This window comes from Pagrus pagrus (assembly GCF_965226575.1).
Source record: "Pagrus pagrus genome assembly, chromosome: 7".
Classification (NCBI taxonomy): domain Eukaryota; kingdom Metazoa; phylum Chordata; class Actinopteri; order Spariformes; family Sparidae; genus Pagrus; species Pagrus pagrus.
The window spans coordinates 4,374,809-4,401,453 of NC_140191.1; the positions used below are offsets into that span (position 1 = coordinate 4,374,809).

At 41.8% G+C, this 26,645-nt stretch overlaps 1 protein-coding gene across 5 annotated transcripts; it reads left to right on the forward strand.

The window, feature by feature from the left end:
* Positions 1 to 1,133: 1,133 nt before the first annotated feature.
* On the forward strand, positions 1,134 to 25,175 carry etv1 (ETS variant transcription factor 1). 5 transcript variants are annotated; one of them, XM_084356491.1, is made up of 13 exons: positions 1,134 to 1,563; positions 1,799 to 1,901; positions 2,416 to 2,506; positions 2,864 to 2,911; positions 7,543 to 7,596; positions 13,886 to 14,015; positions 15,179 to 15,367; positions 16,724 to 16,971; positions 20,000 to 20,068; positions 20,154 to 20,222; positions 20,329 to 20,498; positions 21,890 to 21,991; positions 23,426 to 25,175. In XM_084356491.1, exons 1-13 carry the CDS (start codon positions 1,544 to 1,546, stop codon positions 23,645 to 23,647), a joined length of 1,515 nt encoding a protein of 504 aa, XP_084212617.1. In that variant the 5' UTR covers positions 1,134 to 1,543; the 3' UTR covers positions 23,648 to 25,175. The 5 variants fall into 5 exon arrangements, with proteins under 5 accessions (XP_084212617.1, XP_084212616.1, XP_084212619.1 ...); XM_084356490.1 differs by having other exon boundaries at positions 1,135 to 1,563; positions 19,997 to 20,068; XM_084356493.1 differs by lacking the exons at positions 1,134 to 1,563; positions 1,799 to 1,901; positions 2,416 to 2,506 and adding an exon at positions 3,629 to 3,719 and having other exon boundaries at positions 2,873 to 2,911; positions 19,997 to 20,068.
* Positions 25,176 to 26,645: the final 1,470 nt, after the last annotated feature.

A 26,645-nucleotide genomic window follows, 5' to 3' on the forward strand; every position in this document is an offset into this window, starting at 1 on the left:
GTTTTGTTATTTTTTTGTCCCTATTATCTCTCTCCTAAAGCCGACTATAAGACACTGTCACAGGTCACATAGCTTGAAGACGTCGGCCTGTGTAACTTGAATCGCAGTATCAGGTAAGTAAAGTTCATAACATGTATTAAGATGATAATGATAAGTGCAATACATTAAAAAAAGAAGATAAACTTATATGAAGTCTGCTAGTGAACATTTTGAAGTAGAAATCTAAGATAATCTACGTTAGCTTAGCGGACTAGCTACCTAACGTTTCCAAATAAACGTTAGCCCGCTAACAGAAGCTAAACCGCTGGCCGTGTTCACATGTTGTTCTATTTCTATTTTATTTTAATATAAATGAATTATAGATAATTATGTTAATATAAAAATAAATAAAATGAAATGTAACATTTACCTGACTAACAACAGGCTGTAGCTCCTAGTGTTTATGTTAATAACTGCATAAAGAAACTGGTCAGATCAACTGTCATGTAGCCAAAAGATGGGCCTGTGTAACTTTAACAACAGTGGAATGACAGTAAAAGGTAAGTTAAGTTTAAGTTAAAGAGAAGAAACATCTAACAATATGAAGTCTGCAGCTGAACAGCTTTAATAAGGAAACAATCTCAAAAAAAGGCTGCATTAGATAGCTTAGCTGACTAGCTAGCTAACATTAGTAACCTAGCCTTACTATCCCATAGCTAACATAGCTAAGCTACTAGCCTTGTGTTCACATGTTCCACTCATATTTTTATTTTAATATACATGAATTATAGATTATATTCAGCTGACAACCAACTTTATGTGTTTTCAGCTTCCTCTGGTGTTTGAGTGAATAACTGAAGAACAGCTTCAGGTTGAGACTCTCTGTTAACTCACTCAGTCATGTGTGTTTCTGAGACTCAGTGTTTGGTGTGTTTTTGGACGCTGTCCTCAGTTTTGCCCGCTGACCTGTGCTTTACTTCCAGGTCAGCGCCTTCTGCGGGTCCTCGGCACTGCCCAACAATGTATCCCTTACAGGAGAGGGGAGAGCTGGCGCTTCAGCAAGTCCCTCTGGAGGCTCTTCAAAACACAGTTACCATGGACACAAACTTGACCGGGAGAGGAGTGTGTGTGTGTGTGTGTGTGTGTGTGTGAGGGGAGGGGGTGTGCAGGTGCAGCCTGCATGTGTGTTTTGAAGTCTTAACTCCAAACGCATGAAAAATTACGCGCAAGTTTTTCCTCCTGATTTCTTCTTTTAAACATAAATCGCAAACTTTAAAAAAACAACAAAAAAAACGCATCATGACACTTGAGTGTTCACACTGACTGACTCCTCTCCGGTGCTTTACCGCCTGCAGCCGTGCGTGATTGACTGCCAGCAATCTGATCCAGTGAAAGACATTGACAACCAATAGGAAGCGGGAGTGCGGCTTGTTTCCATGGGAGGCCCCGGGGAGGCGATGCCAAGCCGCTAGAAAGCAACACAGTGAGCGGGGGGGGAAGAAGCGCAGGCAGCAGCCGGGGACTGTGTGGATCCTGCAGCCGCTCCGTGGCACTCTGCAAGCGGATGAAAAGCGAGGTCGCTAGGTAACTGCACACTTCATAACCCTCCTCCATAAGTTTATTAACATTTTCGCTGCGCGCTCCGCGTTTTTACGCGCGACGTTTGCAGATTGTCAACTTAACTTTGCAGCATTGCCGGAGGTGTTTGTCTGTGATGTCGCTCTCCAGAAAACAAGTAGAGGTGTTCAAATCAAACAGAGAGACCGTCATTCACGTCTGATTTCCATCCATCTGCTTTTTTTTTTTCGTTTGTTTGAAGGGTGTCCGGACAGGAGACTTTGCAGATCGCTCGTCAGTTAAAGCCACAGCGGCGCAGAATGGATGGATTTCACGACCAGCAAGTGCCTTACTGTAACTCCAAAGTGAGTGACCAGAAGAAAAAGCAAAACACTTGGAAGATCTTCACATCATCTTTTAATATCTTCTATTGTTGTGAATGTCTCTTCTTCTCTATTTGTTTTGATCTCATCTCTGTCTTCCTTCTTCTTCTTCTGCTGCTGCCAAGACTCATTTCTCCCTCAGGGACCATTTAAGTTGCATTTAATCATCAAAGATAAACAGCTAAAACAAGGTGCCCACTCCTTAACACACTTATACTGGTTCTGCACCATGTTACAACATCATATCTGATGAGTGAAGCACAGGTCTTTCCTCAGCGTGGGTCAGGCTTTACAAAGTGTGTGTGTGTGTGTGTGTGTGTGTGTGTGTGTGTGTGTGTGAGGCATCCATGAGTGGCTCATTGAGGCTCTTTTCCCTTTTTTTTTTTTTTTGCTCTTTCAGTTGCACGTGTGCTGCAGCCAACAACACAATCACTGCTCCAGCGTGAGGGGATGAAAAAAAATTGATTTGTGTCCTTTTTTTGTGTTATTTTCGCAGAAGCCGCAGGAAAAGACAACGAGCTGCCAGAGGCCAGCACATGACAGAAAGAGAAAATTCATTAAGTCCGACCTGGCTCTGGACACTGAAGGTAGGCAGAAGGGCAGGGGGAGAAGTTAATTTCACGGCTCCTAAACATTTAGCAAAATTCAATTGGTTTGTGGCCACCTGTGCTGCTAAGTACAGAATCTCAATTACAACACAGCGGCCTGTGATGGTTCTCACAAGCCTCTGTCAGTGGTCAGAGACACAAATTGACTTGTTATTAGCTGCACACGTGCCCACTGAGCCCCAGTGGCTCTGCCGGCATATCAGCCCCTCCGTAATGAAGTCAGTTGTTTCTGATACTTCTCCCGGGCTTTGACTGTGTTTTTTAACTGCCTTCAATACCTTGTTCTTCTGCTTTGGTTCTCCCCACCCCACCTCCCCACACACCCTCCTCATCCAGAGCTCTTCCAGGACCTCAGTCAGCTGCAGGAGACTTGGCTGGCAGAAGGTGAGTGTTTCAAATCTCAAGCAAAAAAAAAAGAAAGAAAAAAAAAAAAAAAAAAGGAGGAGAGATGGGTAAAAATGGATAGGTTGTGGAGAAGAGGGGGGGAAAAGAGCTGCCTGGAGTTACTTGCCTAGCGTCGCAGTCCAATTAAAAGCCTGTGTGGAAGAGGCACCTTGTGTGTCATGCATACATTAGAGACTGTGAGCGAGGGGTCTTGAGGGAGAGACCGAGGAGGCTCTACCCAGAGAGTGTCATCACAAATTACCAGGAGAAGGCTCTCCGACGCTCACTGTCTCTTCTGCTTTTGGCAGGAGCTAACGCGCTGCACGCCAGCCGCCGCTGCCACCACCTCCACCTCTATACCAGAGCTCTGCTGTAGCCTACAAGCTCACTCTTTCTCTCTCTCTCTCTCCTGCTCACTTACTCTCTCATCTGCTCTCTCTCCCCTCTCTCTCTCTCTCTCTCTCCCTCTCTCTCTCTCTCGCTCTGCCTCCTCTCAGCACACCTCTCTATCTTCTCCAGCTGTACCATCACCTTGTCTTCTTCAATTTCATTTCTTGGCAGCAAAAAAAAAAAGAGAATGGATCTATAATTTTTCTTTTTTTTTTTTAATCGCAGACTTCCAAACCACCAGAATCAGCCTCTCAAATCGACATTTTTTTTTAAATATATTTATCAATTTCTTCATTTTTTTAATATATTTTTTTCTCTAATGGCAAGACGTGCTCATTGTGGTCTAACTGAGACGTGATGCTTCAGGATTTAAGCGCGAGTGTCCTCTTTCCATCGTGTCTGCAGCACCGAAGTTTTGGTCAGTGGTGAATATTGTTCATGTTTTTTCTCCTGACTTTGTCCCGTGTTTCTTCTGTGCATGTGCATGTTGGCTTCTTTGCTTGACTTTTTTTTTTGTATTTTGCATCTCACTAAGAAGCAGCGTGCTTTGAATATTGCATGTAAAACTGAAAGTTGATATTTCAGTGGAATGAGTGTTTTGGTATTTTAGAGCTTAAGGTCAAAACATTTTCAGAGTTCATGGAAGTAGTTTTTTGATTTGATCTGTCGGTGTAAAGGCAGGAATCCAGACAGAGTGTAAAGTTGAACATAATTGCTTTGAAAGAGTTATTTAAACTACTTTTTGTATGTTTATATATAAAATAAACTAAATTGCAGGTATTTTCTCTGCAAATGTGCCAAAGCACTGGTGTAAAAATGAAGAATTTTAGATGTTTTGTAACATTAGTGACGCTCGACTATTGATGTATGCACACACATTTATTAACACAAATTATTCAATGTTAAAATTTTTGCATTAATTGCTAAAAAACAGCTTTTTAGTTCAAGTGAAAAAATGTTTTAATGTGTGAAATTACTTCTGGAGTTATTTTTAGTCCTTCAATTAAAATAGGATGATTAGAAATTATGAGAAGACGTGGACATCTACGGTATGCAGGCAAAAAATATTAACTTTTTCCTACAATATGTCGTTTTATCAGTCAGTTAAAATCTGTAATAATCAGAATTTCTGTTTTTCTATCACAGCACTGCAATGATAAAATGCCGACCTGCCCCCCAAAAATATCTATCTCAACATATAAGTGAGAGCTCAGTTTGTGAAGCTATAATTCAAGTTTTAAAGCAGAATCCTCGAGTGCAAAGTAATGATTGAGTCGACTTAAATACTTTTTTTTTTAAGAATAAGGATTGAATCGTTTATACGTCCTCTGGAGAAAAAAAGTGTCTGGAGAAATTTTGGCTCGCCCCCGTCGCACAGGTGAACCAGGCTCTCCATCATTTATAAGGCTCCGTCTCTTCTTCAGCACATCTGAAAATTCGCCGTTCAATCCGAAGCTTTTAAAAAATGGAAAGTATGCTTTGAAACAGATATTGGAGCAGTCGAGCCGGCTCTGAGCAGCAGTTTAGATTATGAGGTTGGCACGGCGGACACCGCAGGGCGTGTAAAAAAAAAAAAAAAAAGAATAAGACACGATTTTAATATTTCAGTATCCAAAGTGAGGAAAGAGACGGCGGGCGGCTGATAAGAGGTATTACTGTTAAGGATTACAGTTCTGCCTGTCATGGATCAATGTGATGATGTACGCTTCAAGATTGTAGATTTAATGAATTACTTCCTGTCCATTAAGATGAAAAGGAATACCTCCCCCATTTCTAAGATTTATTAGTTCAGGTAATTGGAACAAGAGGAGGAATTATGAGAGGACCGACTGAATTTCCGACTCCGAGAACGAGAGGTTGAGAGGGTTCGTTAGCTGACAGGCGTACGTTTGACACCTAGGAACCAGCTCCTGCCCTCCTTCCACCTCCACTCAGGTTTTTTTTTGGACGTATTAAACCATCTCTTCCTGCCACTCTATAGATTTCTCAGGTTTAAGTATACCTGTGTTTTTGTTTCTGTAACGAATTCACCTTGAAATTCTGGCGTTAACACCGAGTTTGTTTTGGAAATCGGCGACGCAGGATGTTAAATTTCGCACCCAGAGCTGTCGCAGGTTTTAGGAAATACCTCCGATAGTCTCTCCTGCTCAGGCCTCCTGCTCGTTCGCAGCCTTTTACAACGTCTCCCTTTTTCATCCTCACTCCTTTTTTTCCTCCCTTCTGTCCCTCTCTCTTTTGTTTTTTTTCTTTTTTTTGTTTTGTGAATGGCGGCAGATTTCCAGCTCTGCCGTTCTCCCCAGGAGTTTGTTGCAGGGATCAGCTGGCTCATTCACAGACTGAGGCCGGTGACTCATCCATCCTGTACTTCCTATCGGACACAGAGACTCTGCTGCCTTTCTTTTTTTTTTTTGCTTTTGTTTCTCATCTCTCCTCTTCTTTGTCCCTTTCCAAGTTAGGTCCTCTGAAGTTTTGCTTGTGTTGTAATCATGAGACGAGAGCTTGCTTCTTTGCAGCCTCGTTTCAGTATTTTTCACTGTTGTTGTTGTTCTCTGAAAAAAGGGGGGAAAAATATGATAAAAGTAAACATATTATTCAAAAATGTCATCTGATGGTCCTTTAAGAAAGCCTACAACAGAGTGGGGTAATACAGGAGAGTTGTTTTCCAGATCAGCAGCAATTCAACCAGGCTGAAATACAAAATGCATTTAAAAGACCTGCACACAATAGAGAGTTGATGGCTTTAACTGCAGCAGCACCTAGAGTCAACTCATTTCTACCCCTTTGTTTGCTGTCCTCTTCACCCGCCTGACATTGTTGGAAAATATGCAGCAATTTCTCCTCTTGATCTGTTGATTGTTTACTCTCCTCAATTCACACCTCTGGCTAGAGAGAGAAAAAAAAAACCATCCCTGATTATATCAAGAGTGGCAAAAATGGAAAATCAGTGATTTTGTTCAAGATCTCTAAGACATGTCGAGACATGTTACTGATGCTGCGATAATGAGGATCCACCCCATTGTGTGTATAAATAGACGTGCTAATGACACATTTAAATCTCCCTTTGCTTTTTGCCAGAGAGAGTTCGAACTTGAGGGACACGGAGGACTGTCACCGAGTGTAAATATGTGTGATATAAATATGTACATGTTTAATTGGAGCCAGAGCGGAGCAGGCTTCATTATTTTAGCATTAGCCCGAGTGCAGGGGCGTTTTGAGGCGCAGGTGAAGCGTTTGGAACAGACCTGACTCGGTAGGTACAGGTGGATTCACCAGTAGGGAAGAAGCCAATTAGATACTGTTAACAATGGGTGCTTGGCTGCTGGCAAAGGAGCGAGAGCCGAGGCTGTGGAGCAGTCAATGGACAAGGCGACCTCAGGAAGTGGAATTAGGAGGTAGACGGTCACCTGAAGCAAAATATCCTCCCCCTCGCAGGCTCGCGTTGGTGTATTGTACGACTTTCCTTTTATAGATTGTGGAAAATATATTGCTCAAAACATCTCAAGGTTATTTTGTGCATTTATTTTGTAATTTTTGGTGCATTTCCTGTCCGTCGAGTTCAGATTTTATTCCAACAAACAGTGAAATCTGAATCTGTTTCAGGCTTTTTTAACCGTTTCAATAGAAATCAACTTGTTTTATGCACAAAAAGAAGATTTCTGCCCTAAAATCAAGAGAAAATGTATTTAGATTAAAGCAAACATTGACGATAAGTCCCTTAAAATGCTCATAATTTTGAACAATTACGACTCTATGGCGTCTTCATCTGCTGAGGAAGTTTGTATGATATGATTGAAAGCTCCAGAAATGCTGCTAAATGGACCTTGTGGCGAAATTGTTTATGTCACATTAAATCTCTGAATATGTTTTCATAGAAAAATAACCTTAATTGTCTTAAGTTTTTAAAAAAAAATAGGATTTAATAGCAGATAAAATATATTTTTTGTCACGACCCTGAGGCTGTTAAAACATATAAATCCTAGTTTCACATTTTCAACACGGGCATCAAATAAAAAACAAACTACCTCGTGCCCCGATTTCCTGTAAAACATATTTTTTCGCAGCTGCGTTCTTGAACCGACAGCAGAGGCAAACAATGCCGGGATAGGCCGAGCTAATATCCCAGGAGACTGTTTTGCCAGAGGAGGGTATTGGACTGTAGAGAGCTGTGATCAATGCTGCGTTGTCCATCAACATCAGAAACAATCATTCCCTTTCTTCTTCTCTCCCGCTTGTGTCTTTAGCTCAAGTTCCCGACAATGACGAGCAGTTCGTTCCAGACTTCCAGACTGAAAACTGTGAGTAAGAGACCACGTCGTTTTTTTTTTCTTCTTGGTGTGTCTCTGTGTGTGTTTGTGCATGCGTATGTGCTTGTGTTTGGGTGTGTGTGTCAACATCTGTGGTGGGTTTTTTTTTTCCCCTCCTCGTCTCGTTTGTACACGAGGAGAGTGCATGTGGCGGTGTGTGTTTTTCCGTGTCTCTCAGTAGCCTCACCTTTGCTCGCACAAGTGCTCTCTGGAGAGCTGCGGCAGTCTTGCGGGTCTGCAGACAGGTGCATGGGTGGGGGGGTATCTCCTCTCTCTCTCCCTCTCTCTCCCTCTCTGTCTGTGTGTCTCTGTATATGTCTCTCGCCCTGTGTTGCTCATGTACCTCGCACCACCACTGAGATATTATTGCAGTGTGATTTATTTGCATAAACATCAAAATATTGTGGTGGATTTCTTTTTTAAAGGGGTTGAAGTGATATTTTTATACCCGGGAAGGCCAAACTGCAGTCAAGCGATGGCTGTTTTGAATTTTTTTTTTTTTTTTTTAAATAAAATCTTTTAAAAACGCTCCTCGATGACCTTTTTCCTCAAAGTGCCTTTGGTAGAAACCATCCAGTGTGGTTAGATTTTCTAAATCAGGCGGTGTAATATTAGAAAATACTACATTTATCCTCAGTTGAAGGCTTGTTTGTCTTCAGTGGGGATTTTTACAGCAGGAAAACAAGCAGGATTTTTTTTCCTGCAAGACAAAAAAAAAGTCAGTTTCTAATAATACTCCCTTTGAGTATGATAGAAAAAAAAAAATCTACCGCTTGACCAGCTCTGATTTTTACCCTCGCAGTAATAAGGACGAGGTAGTTAGTCGTACCTGGTTGTGCACGGTGGTTGCACACAGTGACTGGTGACTTGGCACGGGCCACTTCTGGAGGAAGTAGTGCCAAGGTGGGGACAGAAATGGAGTGAGTGGAGCTCAGTGGGACCCGGTGCGAGCACATGTCTTTCCGATGAGCCAAAACGCCCATGAAACTGTGAGAAAAGACACAAAACTAGTCTTCCCTATGTCCTCAACGCCCTTTAACCTGGAAACAAACTTGAAGTGAGGATCCGTAACTAAGAACAAAGAAAAAAAAGGTCGTATCTGCATCGACAGCCTCTCAGTTTTATAGTAGATTGAAAGATTTTTCGCAGTCAAAGAAAATATTTGGGTTAGTTCTGGCATTAAACTAGATCACAGACCTTTTAACCTCTCGTGGGCCAGATGACAGCCTGAGATCCTCGATCTGGTTCCTGGTGGTTTCCTAGATTAAAAACCGGAGGGGGGTCAGTTTTTTCTCTCTCTTCTTTGCCTTCAATTCTCAAACACCTTGAAATCTGAGGAGATCAGGCCGACAAGAACAGAAAAACAATCTTTATCTTTATGTGTGCATTTAAATCTTAATAGTTGTACCCTGATTTTGCAACTTTTGTTGTAGTTTTTAAAGGCTGTTTAATATTTTTAATAGATTTAGTTTATTGGAGCCATTTTTTGTAACTTCTGCTCCACAGACTGAGTAAAGACGAGCTTAGATAAAGTAAACCACAGTTGTGGAGGTGTAAAAACCATCTTGTCCTCCCGTATGCCCTTGAAATATTTCCCCCCCTCTCAAATTATTTCCGTTCATCCGGCTCGATTTCGTATCGTCCAGAACCCACAACAGTGAACTAAAAACCCGACCACTGGGTGTGAATTAGCTCACCCTAAAATCCAACATGGAGGAGCGGCGTGGTGTACAGTAGCGAACCAGAGGTCACCGAGACTGTCCCGTTGTCCTTCAGAGGTAGCCAGGGTGGGTGGCCACGGTGGCAGGAGACTGCTGACCATCTGAATTGTCCTGTTGGCAAACCTGCAGCAGACTGGAGAGGCACTAACAGATGGCGGGAGGGTGAGGGCACCGTGGTTGGGCGCTCGAGCAGGCATCCCAGCCGGCAGCTCTCCCATATGGGTTTCACCGAGCCGAGAGATGGAGGGGACGGACGGTGAGATAGAGAGATGGAGGTGGAAAAGAGATGTAGATAGAAGTTGTAAGAGAGGAGAGTGAGGAGAGAAGGGCAGCGAGCAAGACTGGAGCTAATTACATGTACTGAATGTCACGACAAAGCAGCTTAGGGGGGAATTTAAGTAAAACTTTGCTATATTTTCTCCTTCTTATCATAAAATACCATGAAAACACCAAAACCAAAGGCTGATATATCACATTGCTCTGTGCTCACTGGTTAGTGTCCTTTTGTTACAGTGAACTCAGACACTGTGGTTTATTTTTGAGTCAATCACAGCTGAAAACACTTCCCACAAATACATTGTTCACCACTCTTTGAGTTATTTCTTTCTACAAACTACAGTGCAGAGCTGTTTTAAGAAATTTTGTAGCCTTATTTAAAAAAAAAATCGATATATTTGTGACCATTTTTTCAAAGATTTACGGTACATCTTTAAGTGAACACACTTGGGGCTGTATTGTTGGTTTATATCTTTTTATGGGAGTTGTTGACAATAAGAAAATAAATATTAACAGCAGCTTTATCCTTTAAAATAATTAAATTACCTGTTTTTGTGAAGTCAGTATATTTACTTGTACTTTTTTTTTCTTACAACAATCTGGCTCAAGTGTCGAACTTAGCAAAGTTAGAAAATAAAATCTGTTGCAGGCTAAATTTTGTCACTCTGTAATAAGTATTAACTGGAAGGTTGTAAAGTATTTTTGTATGAAATTCAATTTGGATCAAATCTAAAGTTAATTAGTTTAACTTGACTGTAAAAGCTGAAATATATCTTTGATAGTAGCATTGTAAATGTTAGCCACAAAGAGTTGTTAGCCTAATTGTTTGCTACCTAGTTGGCAGCACTGGCACAAGACACAACTGGTGTTGCAGGAGTGGTATTTTTTTTCATTGTAAAATATTCTGACATGAGTTTAATTAATTCCAGATTCGTATTTTGAGGAAACTAAATCCAGTTAAATATAGAACATGTATTGAATTGAAAAAAAAACCCTTAATACTTATAATACTTTTAATACTTTTCATCTATCTTTGCTCTTCTTCTATTTTGATTTAGCTACTTTTTACCTCATGTAAATTGATTTTTACACTTTCAGCTCTACGTTTACTTGCAGTATGAAAGCAACAGTATTTTTACACTTTTATATTTTTTGGTATTTTGTTCTTTTGTGACCTAGAATGAGAAAAAAAAAGGGTGTAAGCACGTGAAATAGGAGGAGAGGAGTGAAAAGAAAGAAAAGACTGCGTTGAGGAGTCGCTTCAAAGACTGTGTCAGAAGGGCAGGTTTTTTTTTTGAAAGTGTTATTTTATATTTTTATGGCCTCGGATTTATCGCCTCTCAAGAAATCTATGGCAGTTTTCCCTCAATGTCGACTTCGCACTCTCCATCCATGCAGCACAGAAGCAGCATGAGAGCGGCCTCGAAGCGAAAGTGTCCTCAGGCTGAAGGAGGAGAAGGAGAATTTTTCTTTGTCTCAAACTCCAACACAGATGCTTACCATTAGCATAACTTAGCAGGAAACGAAAGGAGTAGAGGAGGTGTAAAATGAGGCCACACGTTACCAGCAGATCTGAGCCTCCGTCATTTAACAGCAAAGGCGAGCACCTACAGTAGGTGAAAATGGAATGGAAGGTTTTTCGCTGTTGCCAAAAGACCTGTAGTTTTTTTATGAATGGACGGGAGAAATATCTGCCAAACGTAGGCGCCGGTTCTGCCAAAACACACAATTTGTACCTGAGAATACACAACGTTCAGAGCCAAGAGATCTTTGATAATGTAGCGACAAAAGGATTGCCAGAAAAAAATGGGAGCTAAAATTAAAATAGCAAGTTTTGCAAAGGGAAGAAAAATCAATAAGTGTCATATCCGGATCAACTGAATCTTTCCTGAAGCTGAAACGAACGCAAGAATTATGTTTTCAACATGTGGCCACGTTGTTTATTTCCATTTAGAAACAGATTTCTGTTGATTCTGTTCACCAAAGACCAAAGAAAATTGCACAATATTTCACTTAATGGCCCTGGAAGAAAAAAAACAAACATTTGCATTCAAAATAGACCCAGTAATTGTTCTAACTGCTTCTTCTTTTAAACACCCTACCATCTCGGTTAATCAATATGTAGATAATGAGAGCAATCAAGCAGTGATGGGCATGACATTCTGGACTAAAAAGGAAGTCTCTGTTTTAGTCAGAGGCAATGCCCTCGCTATTGATTTGTGTACCTTGGCACCCCACTGACGAAATCTATTGTGACATTTCCATTTCTAATTTAAGGTCCCTGTGCTGGAGCACACGTGAAGCCGCTGTTAACGGCTGCTGTGACGCTGACAGTTAAACAAAGCATTTTTTATCGCCATCGCTCAAACGTTTCAGAATAAATTGACATACTGTATAAAACTGATGTTGATTCAGTGTAAAATAGAGAAAAGAAATGTAGTCTAGCATCCAGGAGACGGGGGAGTTCACTTAGAATAAGAAATACATGTGTGTTTGTTGTAACAGGTAATTAAAGTGACACTGATTGTGATCTCAACAAGCAAAACTGAGGTATTGTTTTGACTCCGTAAGCCTTTAACGAGGTTCTGCCATGCCAGCGTCGTCAAAGGTCTCCCCTCAGGAAGTGTCTCTTTGACCTCCGATCGATGACCCGGAAAGGTCGGGCCCCCAGCGAGGGCTGCGAACAACCCCTGAGCTTTGTCATGCCGGGCCCGTGTGGCCCGTCCCCCAGGGGCTCTGCTGTGCGTCAGATGGGGTGTTGGCAGATCGACCCCTGCTCATACGGCAGCTGTCAGTCAGCCGTGAGAAAACTCCCCAAAACATCCTCCTCTCTCAGCTCCTCGCAGGAAAGAAAAATATTCCCACACCACACATTTGAGTCAAATGTTTAAATGTTTGTACTTCAGTGGGACCAGCAGTTGATGGATTGTCTTCCTCCGTTCATAATTTCAGCTCGCTCTGTTTTTAACGCCGTCTCTCAGGCTGAAATGTCAAAAATCATCCCCTTCAACCACCAGCGGCCCTCTCTCATCGTGTTTGATAGAGCGCCGTGGGACGGCCTCGTCGCTGCTTTGTGTGCAGTCGCGGTGAGACGGCGATCAGCAAGGCAACCTGAGCCCGACTTCATTCTGACTGACTGGGTTTTCGTCAGAAGCGCAGCCAATTGGATTAGCGTTGATCATGACTTGAGATGATGGGATGTTAATCAGGACTGATCAGGCACTTAACAGCCTCTCAGATGCACCAGGCTCGCTGTGGGGCCATAGGTAGAGAGCGCAGGGCCCCCCCCTTCAGATCAATGAGCCTTGTTGTTGTCGTCTGGAACGTATTGACAGCCAGCTGAAAGCAGATAGAGCATTTATAGGAGCTCGCCGCACACACGCTTTTATGATTGTCATATTTCACTAACAGAGTCCCTGTCAGGAAAAAGGCTGAACAAATGAGATTTGAAGTGAGTTGTTCGTGTAAGTGATGGCCTGAGATGTCAAATCTGTTGGAGGATGAATGCTTTAATGTATCCGTCGTGAATTCTCTTAATCAGCGATGGCCTGGTGCACGTTCATACAAGTCTGTTACCTGGTATCTGCACTGCAGGAGGGTTGTTTTCTGGTTTGGGGGAAGCTGGTGTGACAAAGAGGAAGAGTTAGACAGTGTTGTCCTATTGTTTAATACAGAGTATGATATAATAGAGGTATAGAGGCAGCATGAGTTAATCTGGTTGTTTCTGTTAAGTGTTTTGTTGGACGTGACGTAAACTGAGGACAGAGTTGGTGGCTCAAACTAACATACACGGCCTCTAATCCTAAAAAAAAGGAAACAAATAGAGTCCGACTGATATATTTGTTGGCTGATATCACCGGCCGATCAAATATATATCAGTATCAGGGCTTTACGAAATAAAAACTTTCTTGTCTTTACCAAACTTAATGCAGGAAAAGATTCTTGGGGTATTTTATGATTATTAAATTCTTGGTGAAGTGAACTAGGTGAAGATATCTGGTCTCCATTATGTAAAAGTTTTTGATCACCACTTCTAAGATATCATTGCAAAAAGTGTGTGTTCATATACAGTAATATATTCTGCGTAGTTAATCGATATCAGACTGACCCCAAAAACTGAGTGAGGCTCTAAAAACGACATTTATTGAGTGAATTTCGGTGCAGATAGTGTAAATACTTATCCACGCTGCTTAAACCTGTATCCCTACACAAAAACCCACATTTCTTCTTCATTCAGTCTCTAAATTAGCTTCTCTCCATCTTTCCTTCCTCTCTGGGTGTAGTGGCTTTCCACGGACTGCAGCTGAAGATCAAGAGGGAGCTGCACAGCCCGTGTTCAGAGCTGAGCTCCAACTGTAGTCAGGAACGGCCCTTCAAACTCCAGTATGGAGAGAAGTGCCCGTACAACATCAGGTGGGCGCCGCACGACACCGACGCAACACTTAAAAACTTCCACAAGACCTGAAATGTCTCCATGAAGGACGACTCTCTGACAGTTTTACACCAGCAACATTAAAAAGAAAGTACAGCCACTAGATAGAGTATACGAGTATTTACACTTTGACCAAGCATCAGTTTATTTTCAGGATGTTTTTTTAATGAATTATCAATTGTTGTAAATCTTTTTTTCAATTGTTCAACCCAGCATAATATTGTGTTTTTTATTTATTTGAAAATGACTTAGAAACGCACAAATAAAATGTACCAGAAGCCAAGGCACTGTAAATACAAGGCACCGTGTTGCTGATTTGATTTGTGATACACAACATTCACGCTGCTTGCGAGCTCATAGAGGATAATGACCTTGTAAGCAGAGAGTCGTCTTGAAACTCTGTTTCATAAGTGGTGAATCATGTGTGTGATTCATTTCCCTCACCTGGTGGCTTCTGCTGAGATGCATATAGGGGACAAAAAAAGAAAAACATTTGGCAGGACTTTACTTTACAGTGTACGCCAAGAGATGGTGTGACGTTCCTTAATATATCCATCGAAACAAGTCAGCATGTGTCTGAGCCAATATATGATTTTTAAAAAAATGATGTGGAAAGACGAATGTGTGACAAACAAAAGATTATTATAATAATACAGAGAATTTAGGACACTGATACCAAACTCTCTTTAAAAAAGTACAAATTTAACAATCTAAAGTACCATCCATCTGAATTTAATGTTGTAGAAATAAGTTTTAATCTGTTTTATGTTTGACAATTTGTAGATTCAAAGACATGTTTCTCTCACGTGTTACTTAAATAACAACAATAGAAACTATATATTTTCTTCTTTAATATCTCGAATATCTTATTCTCTTCATCTATAAAATGTTCCATATTTAAGCAGAATCTGGGTCATCTCAATAATGTATGGCTCAGGTGTCATTTAACAAAGACAAACACACCTGAAGTGTGTCAACATCAGAATCTGACGCACACGTGTACAGATGAAGCCTTAACATGTAAGATTTAACACAAAGCATGTGATAAATCTGTACTAACATGCTCAATCATCATGAAAGCTCATATATTCATAGATCAAACCCACCAGAGCCACATTTAACTTGTATCTTCTGTTTACCGCAGTGCCTATGAGCAGAAGCAGCCTGCAGGAATGAAGCCCTCCAGCCCAGTGACGCCCCCTTGTAGCACCCCCGTGTCCCCCCTCCATCATGCCTCACCCACGGCGGCCCCGACGCCCAAACCAGATAGGACCTACGCCCACATACCGTCCTCACAGCCGCTCCCTGACAACGCCTACTCTATGGACCACAGGTAGAGCAGCCCGCAGCCTTTCACATTTACATCACATTTACATGCGGGGCTTTTAGCTGGCGGTCGTACTCGAAACTGATTATAATAAGGTCACAGCAGCAGATGTAGATCAGAGTTTTAGTTACAGGAGAAGCTCATTGGTTGAGTGGGAGGATCCAACCAGAGCTACAACGATCAGCTTGTCAACTATTAAACGAATCTCTGACTATTTTGATGTTCAATTATTCAGTTTACTGCAGCTTTTAAGAGCACAAATCTGACATTTAACTCAACATAATAAACAACAAATATCAATTTTTTCCATTAAGATAAAGTCCCATCATGTGACCCATCATCACTGATTACATCTGTTATATTTAATAATTATTAGAAGATGAAATGAAGACGGGGGTTTCTTTCAGTTTTTCCTGGCATCCAGTCATCAAGTTTAAAAAATAGTTAGGCCTTTATTTCTGTGTAGCATCCAAAGTACTTTCTGCTTTATTCACCTGTTAATCATCTTGTGACCTGCAGGTTGGTCACCAGAGTGTCAGAGTGTCAGAAAGCTACAGTAGTTTTGTTATTTACTTTGCTAAGATTGACTAGATTCCTCTTTTTCTGTTGGTTAGAGCTGTTTCTAAACCTCACAAGAAAAATGTGTATTTTTTTCTTCAGATCAGGTTTGTAAGCGTGTTAAAGTGTTAAAATCAGTACACTGCCATGTGGCCTCTTAGATCATCATTATATTCTCCCGGTAGAGGTGGATGTAAGGTTTACAGCCTCAGCGTGCTGTAAACAGATTTTGTTTTTAATAGACAAATATTTCCAATGTTTTTTTTTCCTTGTGTTTGGGAAAATGATTCAAGCTTCTGGAGCTCAGCAACATCAGCTATTCAGTTCATCATTTAAGACATTTTTCAAGAGCAAATTTGAAATAATCGTATAATAATCGAGTATTTTCCACTTTTCTTTGTCTGATGTGAATCTAAAGTGAAATTTGTCTTTGTTTTGAACAAAGAAAGCCATTTGAAGATGTTTTGGAAATTGTGATGAGCATCTGATATTTTACAGACAAATAGATTCATCAGATAATCAAGAAAATTAGTTGTGTTCAACCACCTCACATAGCCTTCATTCATCCTTTATGGAAGCTCGTACTGTAAGTGAGCCTTTGTGTTTACACTATTCAGAAACATATTTAGATGATTTATATACATCAGATTAACTAAATAACTTAAATAGTGTAACGTCATATGTATTCTGTTGTCCTTACTTGGCATTTTCTTCAGCAAACAAGGTCAAACTAAACAAATTTAAGTTTCTGTCTCTTCTTGTCTGTCCGTTAATGAATCCTCTGATTTTTCTGATCCTCCGCAGATTTCGACGTCAGCTCTCCGAGCCGTGCCACTCGTTCCCCTCCCCGCCGACTATGGCTCGGGACGGACGGCCCATCTACCACAGACAGATGTCAGAGCCCAACATCCCCTTCCCTCCTCAAGGCTTCAAGCAGGAGTATCCCGACCCTCTGTTCGAGCATCCGGCCATGATGGGGGCGCCGCTACCCCACACGTACCCCGCCTCCATGATGATCAAACAGGAGCCGAGAGACTTCACCTACGACTCAGGTGAGACACAACGGCGGCGTTGCATGGGTGTTTGTGTGTTACTTTGATGTACTCTGGTAAGTAAGAGCCATGAAGCGACAGCAGCCTTTTTTTTTTTTCCTTCTGCCAGAGCGTTATCATTTCAGGAATGGGAGAAGACATGTGAGGAGGGGGTGGCGTTTATTAAGTTTGCCCATTATTAGGGCAGGGGATCTGGTTGGGCCGGGTGTCTGCGCCAGTCGCCATTTCCTGTGGAGCTCTAATAGAAAAGAGGGGGGTGGATGCCTGGTCACAATCCAAAATCCGCCCTCCCACGCTTGTCCGCTCCCTTTAGTTGGAGAGTAAAGGGACCTAATCATCAGCCCGCGGCCTCTGCAGAGCCTGAGGCTACATCAGGACATGAATGAACATACGCCGGACTGCTGTGTTCATTCACAAGGCGGACAGAGAGGACCCAGGAGAGGCAGAGCTGGAGGAGAGTCTGTGTGACCAGTCAGGGAGAAAAGCAGCCTCTTCCCAAGGCAATGAGCTCTAGGAAAACACTGTGGGCCTCCTTCAGGTCTCTGTTACGTTCGGCTGTCTTTGTTTTCCTCACAGCAGCTCAAAAAAAAAGTGCAAGTTCACTTTACCATCGATGTGTTTGAGTGTCACAAAATGCTCATTAACAACACCGGATTCAGTGTTAATTCATTTAATTTCTTGAGAAACGAGCTGCCAGGTTGTGGCCTATTAGCAGAAGTCTCAAGACCAAAGCTGCAAACGAAGATTATTTCGGATGTTTAATCAAACATTTCATTGTCTGAGGTGCATTATGTTAAAATGCCCGTTTAAAAGATTCAAAAATGTACTGAAACTATCAGCAGAATGGTGAGAAATAACAGTTGTGATGTTACGTGAAAAATGTCTATTGTGTTGCAGAGATGCATACTGAAGTTAGCATGCTAATCAGCTAGCTCAGGTCCTCCTAGTCTGATAACATAGCTCAGGCCTCTGCAGGCGGGCGCTGACTGATGCCCGACGTCTCTCTCCTCTCCTGCTTCATGTTTCTTCTGTCTCCACCTGAACTTGCTGTGTCTTCATCGTCCCTGAGAGCCCTGCTGTTAGCCTCTTTATGTCACTGTATTCCCCGTCGTTAAACTGGCCTCTGTAGGTCTCGGAGGCTGTGTTCAGTCCCTGCTGGGTCCCCGGTCCCAGGCCTGAAAACCTCCTCCCCCCAACAGTCCAAAGCTGCTGTGCTAGCAGAGTAAACTCTAACACTCCACTGGTGCTCCGAGCTCCCGATCCGCACCACTAGCTGCATGGCTAACCGAGCTAACAAGCTAACCTGCTATATGTTTGTGAGTTGGACACAATTTGCCAGTTCAAAAGGCCAACACTAAAACCAAACGATATTTAATTTATGATATAAAATCGGCAACAAACAATTATTTATCAACATTGTTATCAAGTCATTTTTAAATCAATAAGCTGAGCAGTTTGTTGTCTGTTTCTCCACCAGTCAGGATGTTAAATGTACATTTCATTGACTGAAGCTGCTTCTTTTTGTCCCACGCAGTCAGTAATACACAGTGTAAAGGTCAGATTGTAAACATAATGAATAAAAAAGTTAGGTATATTTTGGGTCACAGTCTTGCTACTACTGTACGGTACTGTACATCCAAGATGGAGCATCAGGGTGAATTTATCATCAGTCACAGAGGAGCATGTTGACCGGAGCAGGCCTGTTGGAAAGGATGGGAGGGGAGCGAGTAATTTCATTAGCAGCAATTTCCTCTACAAGCCCATTACTTTGATGAAGTTCAGAGAAATGTTTATGGGCCTAAATGAAGGGCCTCAGTCTGTTTATTGAACATTCACTTTGTAACCTGTTTGGCTGTTTTTTTGATCACAAGCCACGGCCGTGATGTCTGTGTTGTGGGAGGCTCTGACATATACGCTAAATGGACGAGTCAATGTGAGCAGTGTTGTAAAAACAAACCGATGAATACAGGCTTCTGTACACAAGTGAAAGTCATTTTTAGAGAATTATGTGATCAGACATGTGTAGTTAAATGACTTTAATCACATTATAGGTACAAAACATTTTAAATGAGAGGAAATAAATACGACTTCAAAACCCAAATGGGCTTAAAATAAAACAGAGACCAGACTTTTCTTCAACGTAACACAAAGTGAAGGTCACACCAATATTTTGATTATTTGATTTTAAAGCCCCTGAAAACATCAAAAAACATCTTTGAGCTTCTAGTAGTGATACTGAAGAACTGTAATCCTTTACTGAAGTAGAAGTAGCAGTACTACAGTATAGAAATATTCTGTTGGATAATACTCATTCACTGGAAAGTAATTGTTGATTCCTTTAATGTCACTAATGTTGCAGCTGGAAACTGAAGCCATCAAATAAATGTGACGCAATGTAACGAAGTAAAAAGTACAATTTCCATTCCTGTCTGCAGGTTTTATTAAAACAAAAGATTTCATCCAGTCTGCTTCATTGATCGGATTCGATTGACAGCAGCTCTGCAACATAAACAACCAAACAACTGCCATGTATATATAAATGATGCTAAATCTTGGTGTATAACCTTTTTCCAGCCGAGCCACACCCACCTGAACCTCGTGAGAAGTGCTCAAAGAAAAAAACAGAAAGGAAACTTGTGAAAATAGAAACTCATGTGTTCATGAAAGCTCCTTCAGGTCCGTGTAGTTGTGATCTGAGCAGCTTTATAATCTTGAGCCCTCACGTTATGACAAAACTTACATCATGTCAGCTTGTGTTTTCACACGAGAGACGTGTTTCATTCGGTAGTAAATCTTCCTCTGAGTGGAAGAGACGCTCGCAGCGTGTATTAGCAGTGTGATATAGTGAGCTCGCCTGTGGCTGGGAGCCATTGCGGTGCCGACACCGGAGGGCATATTCTTTAATCAGAGCCAGTGGTGCATTGAGTGAACAGGCTTTGACTGCTCTCAGATAACTGAGATAGTGTTCTTAATGCTGCCTTCGGGCCCTTTAACACCCACTCTCCCATTCTTGCCTGGCTTTCAGCAGAAGTGCCTAGCTGCCATTCTGTCTACTTACGGCAAGACGGCTATCTGGCTCACACTAACAGGACTGAAGGTACCAGCGATGATTCGCGTGAATGTTGTGATGGTGCACTTTGGATTTTCACTCAATATTCTAACAAACGCTGCTTCTGTTGCAGGTTGTATGTTTGACAAAGTGGTGAGGCATTTCTACGATGATACCTGCGTGGTGCCGGAAAAGGTTGAAGGTGAGTCTTCCCACCGAATCCTTTAAAAGCATCACCTTGAAACCTACTCCATGTGCAGCCATGTCGAAAACACCATGCGGTAAAAGGTCCGTTACGTGTCCCGCAGGCGACATCAAGCAGGAGTCAGGCCTGTACCGCGAGGGCCCGTCGTACCAGCGCAGAGGCTCGCTGCAGCTCTGGCAGTTCCTGGTGGCTCTGCTGGACGACCCGTCCAACTCCCACTTCATCGCCTGGACCGGCCGCGGCATGGAGTTCAAACTCATCGAGCCAGAGGAGGTGAGGGAAACATTATCAGACTTATATTACCATTTTTTTATCTTATATTTTCATAATCTTCTTTTAGCCATTACAGTTTTCCAAATGTCAGTTTTCTTTCTGCTCTTCTCAGTTTCGTGTATGTGAAAACCGAAAATCTGGCTGAGCTGTGATTTAATGAAACAAGAGATTTGAAGGTGTTAACTCGAGGAACTCTGGGAAATACTGCTAGACGTTTTTCACAGTTTTCTGTTTTCACATTTTTTAGTCAAATTTAAAATAACCAAAAGGATTAATAGAAAAATGAAAATAATCACAGCAGTCTGTAACAATCATACCTGTACCTGGAGGACGTGGATTTTTTTTAAGTATGTCGTGAGCAAAAAAAAATGGTTGCAACGATTAGACAATGTCAAAGGTCAACATCTAAAGTGGGAAAAAGCTAATATTCTCTGATCTGACAGTGAGGCTGGGTTTGTTTTATAGTTTTTTATTTATTCTGTCCTCAGCCACATCCATCCAGCTGACCCTTCAGGCCGGCCCCCGCTAAATATTTCACAGGACATACTCCTAAAAATATAACCCATGTTGACGGTTGGGCCTTTTGAAAATGGAAACAGAGGCTGCGTCTGTGTGTGCGCCCACATCACACACAGTGGGGCTCAGTCACTGTTGCTCACTGTTGGGGGATGGAGGAGGATGCAGGGTGCAGGCGGGGGGGGCTGGGGGTGCGGAGGGGAGGAGATAGAGGGGTATCTGGCAGAGGTCCACGCTGCCCGACGGTGTGTAGAGGCACGGGCCAGCTGCAGCTAACAGGGGGGCCCATTCATGCCATCAGGTGACCAAACGAGCTCTCTTTGGGACGCCGCGGACACACGTTAGCTAGCGGCTTCTTGCTTTTCACTGGGCAGGTGTAGCATGTCAGAGAGAGAAAAGAAAGAAGGTCACAGAGATTTTTGTTTTTTTGGGTGAAGGGGTCCCAGAAAAATGGATAGATGAAACAAAAGAGAGAAGGGAGGAGAGGAAAAATGAGATGTGGACTGAAACTCAGCAGAGGAGAAGCTGAGGAGAGCGCTGTGGGTTTGCACTGCAAGGCCGGGTGGTGGGTGGTCTGGTAGACAGGTGCTGTAACATCTGCTGCCTCCTCCGCTGGGTGTGTGACAAGCTCCTAATGAACACATCCCTGGTCAGGTCTGCTCAGGCTGGACGCACTCTAATTACGGTTATTAGGAAAATATGGATTAATAAGTTTGTTTAACATTTCAGCTGCCGCCAACCGTCTTGTCAGGAAATCAGGTCGAGCGTGTGTGTGTGTGTGTGTGTGTGTGTGTGTGTGTGTTTGTGTTTTGGCATCCTGCTCTCTGTGCATGTTTACTGACTGCCGTTGTGTTGTTTGTCTGTGCGGTACTAAGGTGGCACGTCGATGGGGGATACAGAAGAATCGACCGGCGATGAATTACGACAAGCTCAGCCGATCGTTGCGCTACTACTACGAGAAGGGAATCATGCAAAAGGTAAAAGAAATGTTGGAAAACAGAAAATAAAGAGCATCTACAGGATTAAATGAGATCCGAATCTTTGTTCATCTTCGCTCAAACGCATCTTTACTCAAATTCACATATGAGAAAAACTGACTGATAGCAGCTGTGTTAGAGGAGGGGCTTCTGCTAGCTTATATAAAGAGGTGGAGCATCTCAAACATGCTGAACCTGATGAAGATAACGGCAGTGACAGTCTTGTTTTCTGAGGCCCTTCTTCCTTTGCAGTTACTGTACAACAAATCAACATATTGATCTGTTTCATACCAACTGGGACTGATACAATACTTCAGTCAATCGAACAGCATCTTTTTAAAACGTCACCGAGAGTTTAACTTAACAAAAACATTTATTTTTGAGGTGTTGCTGAAGCTGTTTGGCCTCCATCTATAATTTTTTTTTTTCCAGCTGTGAGCAGCTCCTCCATTTTCTTTGTCCAATGCATTGTGAGTGAATAGTGTAACAACAACAACACATCAAAAAATTAAGTGTCTGTATTCATCCTTCAAGAATGCAGCGTGGTTAAACTCAGTGTGTGGAGCTGACTTACAGTGTTTAGGAGGGAAAGTTAGTAAACTTGATTTCTTAAAAGAAGAAACTTACAGAAGAAAAACAGATCTGCCCTCAGAGAGCAGAGATGTTTGTGTAACTAAAAGTCCAACACACTTTAAAACTCCTTGCACTACTGTGTGTTTGTGCTGTCTTACCTTCATCAGGTCGGTGTTTCACATCAGAGTATATATAATTGTTTCTCCCATCTTTGTTTACAGTGTTTTACAGTCTATATTCTGTTTTGTGTCATTTCATTGGTTTTAATTACTGCTATTTGATTCACCTGGTACATCATTATCTGGGTCATATGATTGCAGCTGATTGGCCGTTGCCACTATATAGATGAGGCCACATGGTGTTGTTTGAATCCCTGATGAAGACCTAGTGCTCAAAACATGTTGGCCATATAATAAGTGTTTTTTTAAAATATATATTTCCTTCCTTATGTCTGCGGCGCCTTGATTGCTTCTGGTTTTTGAAACACTCTTGAATTGAAGCTGTTTTTGTAGCTTGACGTTGATAATAGTCCAAATTCAAAAAGATTGCACAGATTTGAGTGTGTGTGTTTGGAAAAATGAGCTTAAAAAATAAGAAGTCGTTGCCTCGTGATGACAAACGGATATTCAACCTTTTCAGCTACTGACGGGTCGAGATGAACGACTGTATTTGCTGGAGAAAGTCTGCCTGTAATTTCAAGTGTTCTCCTTGCAAATGTTTGTATCCAGTCTTGTGTAAATAGATGTGATTATAGTTTATATATTTAGGACTATGTATATAGGAACTGTTGCCACCAAAAGTCAAAACCAAAATGTCTGACTCATTTCTTTTCCCTCCTCGTCTCGTCCGTCTCCATCGCAGGTGGCCGGCGAGAGATACGTCTACAAGTTCGTGTGCGACCCCGAGGCCTTGTTCTCCATGGCGTTTCCCGACAATCAGCGGCCGGTGCTGAAGACGGACATGGAGCGGCAGATCAACGAGGAGGACACGGTGCCGCTGTCGCACTTTGACGAAAACATGACCTACGTACAGGAGGGGCCCTACTGCCAGCCGCACCCCTACAGCGAGGGCTATGTTTATTAACGTCAGCCCCACAACCACACACACGCACACACACACACACTCACACTGACACACACACACACACACCTCCACCTCCCCCCTCCCCCGCCTCCTCCATCGATACACCTGAGACTGTCGTGTCCTCTAATTCGCAGTCGCTCCGGGGATAGGACTGAGCACACACATGCAGCGGAGCTTCCCTTCTCTCTCTCGTCTCTCTCACATAAACACATCCTCCTCTTTGCTCTTTCTGACGTCCACAGCAGGATGGAGAGTGCACTTTATGGACAGGAACGGCGCGGCGTTGACCTGCCAGGGGCTCGCTATGTGGTTGGCTTTTTACCGCTGTTTTATGTTTGTACATTAATGTGGAGATCATTCTGTTTTTGTTCTTCTATTCTTATGATTTTTGGAGCATGTGGCGACCCGGCGAGACAAGGACTCAACGGCTCATTCACGCCGTCACCCACGGACTGAATCTTTAGACTTCCTGCAAAATCGAAGGATGATCACTTTTGTTCGACTGTCCTTTTAGTTTTGTCCTCGAACAGCCGTTACTGTACCTTCATGCTCATTTCAAGCGAATACTGGCAACGTATTGTAACGATACTTTAATGGTGAAGTGACACGATTATAGACTCGAGGAAGTGACGTGATAATAAAAGAGACGTTTAGCTCCCGTCAGTGAGAAACTGCCTCGCCACCAGTTTGAGCACAGCACCTCCTGTCCGTCAACGATCTCCGCCCCTCGTCCAATCAAACTGTAGATCTCATCGTGTAGGTGTTTTTGCTGTAACGACATAAAACTGGACGGTCCTCTCAACCTCGTGGGTTAGCAAAGACGAGACTCCGGCACTCGATGGATACTCTTCTTCTCTGCATCACATGTGAAACGGCCGGTGTTTAGGATTAATCAATAAAGCTACAGGCCGCTGTAAAATAACTCATCCACTGTAAAACAGCAGTTTTTTCTTTGTATTCTGAAAGCAGCAGTCATTCATTTGTCATTCAGGTGTTCAGTTCATGTACAGTTTAAGTGGACACAGCAACCAATCAGTCAACATAATAAACAAATAAAAAAAATAGAAGTGATTTTATTGGCTTAAAACAATAAAAAGCTTAAAAAAAAAAAACATTAAGTCAAATATTTCCCTGATTTTTCCTTTTGTTTTCTGTTACGTTCCAGGCGAACATGAGGTGTATATTTTTTGCTTTGAAAGTCGTTGCTTTGCCATTTTGTTTTTGGGAAGAAAAAAAAAAAAAAAAGAAAAGGTATAAGAAATATTTAGAGTTTTTATAATGTGATGAAGAAAAATCCATGTTATGACAAAAAAATAGTGTTCATTGTATAATCAGGCTCATTCTGTTGCTGCTTCAAATTGTACGTGTATTTTCTAGTCTCAAGATAAAAAGAAAAGAAGTGCGTCAGATATGGCCTGCTGTCCTGGATTTCTCTCTCTCTCTCTTTTTTTTAATTATTTTAAACTGTTTTTCATTTGTTTTTTGTTTTTTTTTGTTCGATCTGAGCATTAAAAAAAGAATCTGGTCAGTCTGAGTTTTGTTTGTCGAGGTTCACATGTGTGGGATGGGATCGGCAATAGCAAAAATTCTGTAATAAAATAGTTCTGAAAACAAAGTTATCACCACTTTCCAGATGTTTTACCGAATGAATCATGAGATAAAAACATTTTGTTGTTACGAGCTGCAGTTTTTCTTCTCTTGGCAGTGTTTCCTGTCGCTTGCATATGACGTGAAAATGTTGATTTTTCACACTCAAACTCAACATTTATCGCTTATTTCTTGGCAGAAAAAGAGTTTCAGGTCATAAATTTACACAGTAGAAGTGAAAAAGAAGCATTATTCTGTCTATCTGTGTGTGAAGACTAATAGATTATGTGACTGTTGTCAATTTCCAGGTTGGAGAGAGAAAACTCCCAACCACAAAGCATTTAACCAAAGTGACACCTGAGGAAAAAATCAATGGCTAATTTAAGACACCACTTTTTTTCATGTAGGTGAATTACTTCTGTCCTTAACAAGACTGGCAGTAATGAAAAAAAACAACAACAAAAAACAGGAACACACTCCCTTTAAAGTTATTATTTCCTTCTGTAAAGTGTCACTAGTGCTAAAAATCAATGACTAATTTAAGGGAGCATTGTTTAATTGGTTCCACTGATGGGAAAAATGAAAACGGATGTGTAAGTAATGAAAAAACACCACTTGCCTTAATTTGTCAGAGCAGGTTACAAGCCGACCCCATTACAGTCCCCTCTCTCAGATTTTTTTATTGATTGTCTGTAGAACAGGGAATTGCCCTTAACTTTAAACACCTGATTGCTTCCCTGAGGATATTTAACAACATCTAATCCGACGTGTGCGAACCCTGAAAACGGCAGTGAAGCTTTTAATATGACGAATGACACAAATTTGGGGTTTTCCCTCTAAAATGGCAATAATCTGTATTAATAACCTGCCTGTTCACCAGTGAGAAAGTACTGTACGCACATAATGTTACCCTGAGTGTGTTATGAGAAGCTGCCGAGCACGTAGACGACCGTAAGAGACGAGATAATCTGATTCTGTCAGCACCAGGAAGTCCTTTCATATATTTAATTGTTTTAAATCACTTCAAATCTGAAAAAAACATTTGAAAGAATGGAGCTTCTGTGTTTCCTCCTCTGAATGTTTGAGGACTAATTTAGCTGATTTCACGGATTTGAATTTGAGCTTTTTACACCAAATTGCATTTAAATTTCAGTCGATTTAGGCTTATGAAATAGTGGGTTTGGGATAAGGATGTGGTCTGCAGCTGAATAACATGAGGAACCCAAGTGATCAGAACATTTTACAGACTCTCAGGAAGTGATGGAAAGTAACTAAATACATTTACTCAGGTACTGAATATGAGGGAAGATACTGTAAGTGAACAGGGTAAAAAATGTAACCCTTCCCCAGTTGATTACTGACATTAAGACAATTATTTAATGTTTAAATACGCACATCTCAGCACTGGATG

Bases quoted from the DNA above. Each gene is read 5' to 3' on its own strand.
- etv1 (XM_084356490.1), top strand. From the start codon at position 1,544: ATGAAAAGCGAGGTCGCTAG. The intron at 2,912-7,542 runs GTGAGTGTTTCA...TTGTGTCTTTAG, and splicing joins GGAGACTTGGCTGGCAGAAG to CTCAAGTTCCCGACAATGAC. The intron at 14,016-15,178 runs GTGGGCGCCGCA...TGTTTACCGCAG, and splicing joins AAGTGCCCGTACAACATCAG to TGCCTATGAGCAGAAGCAGC.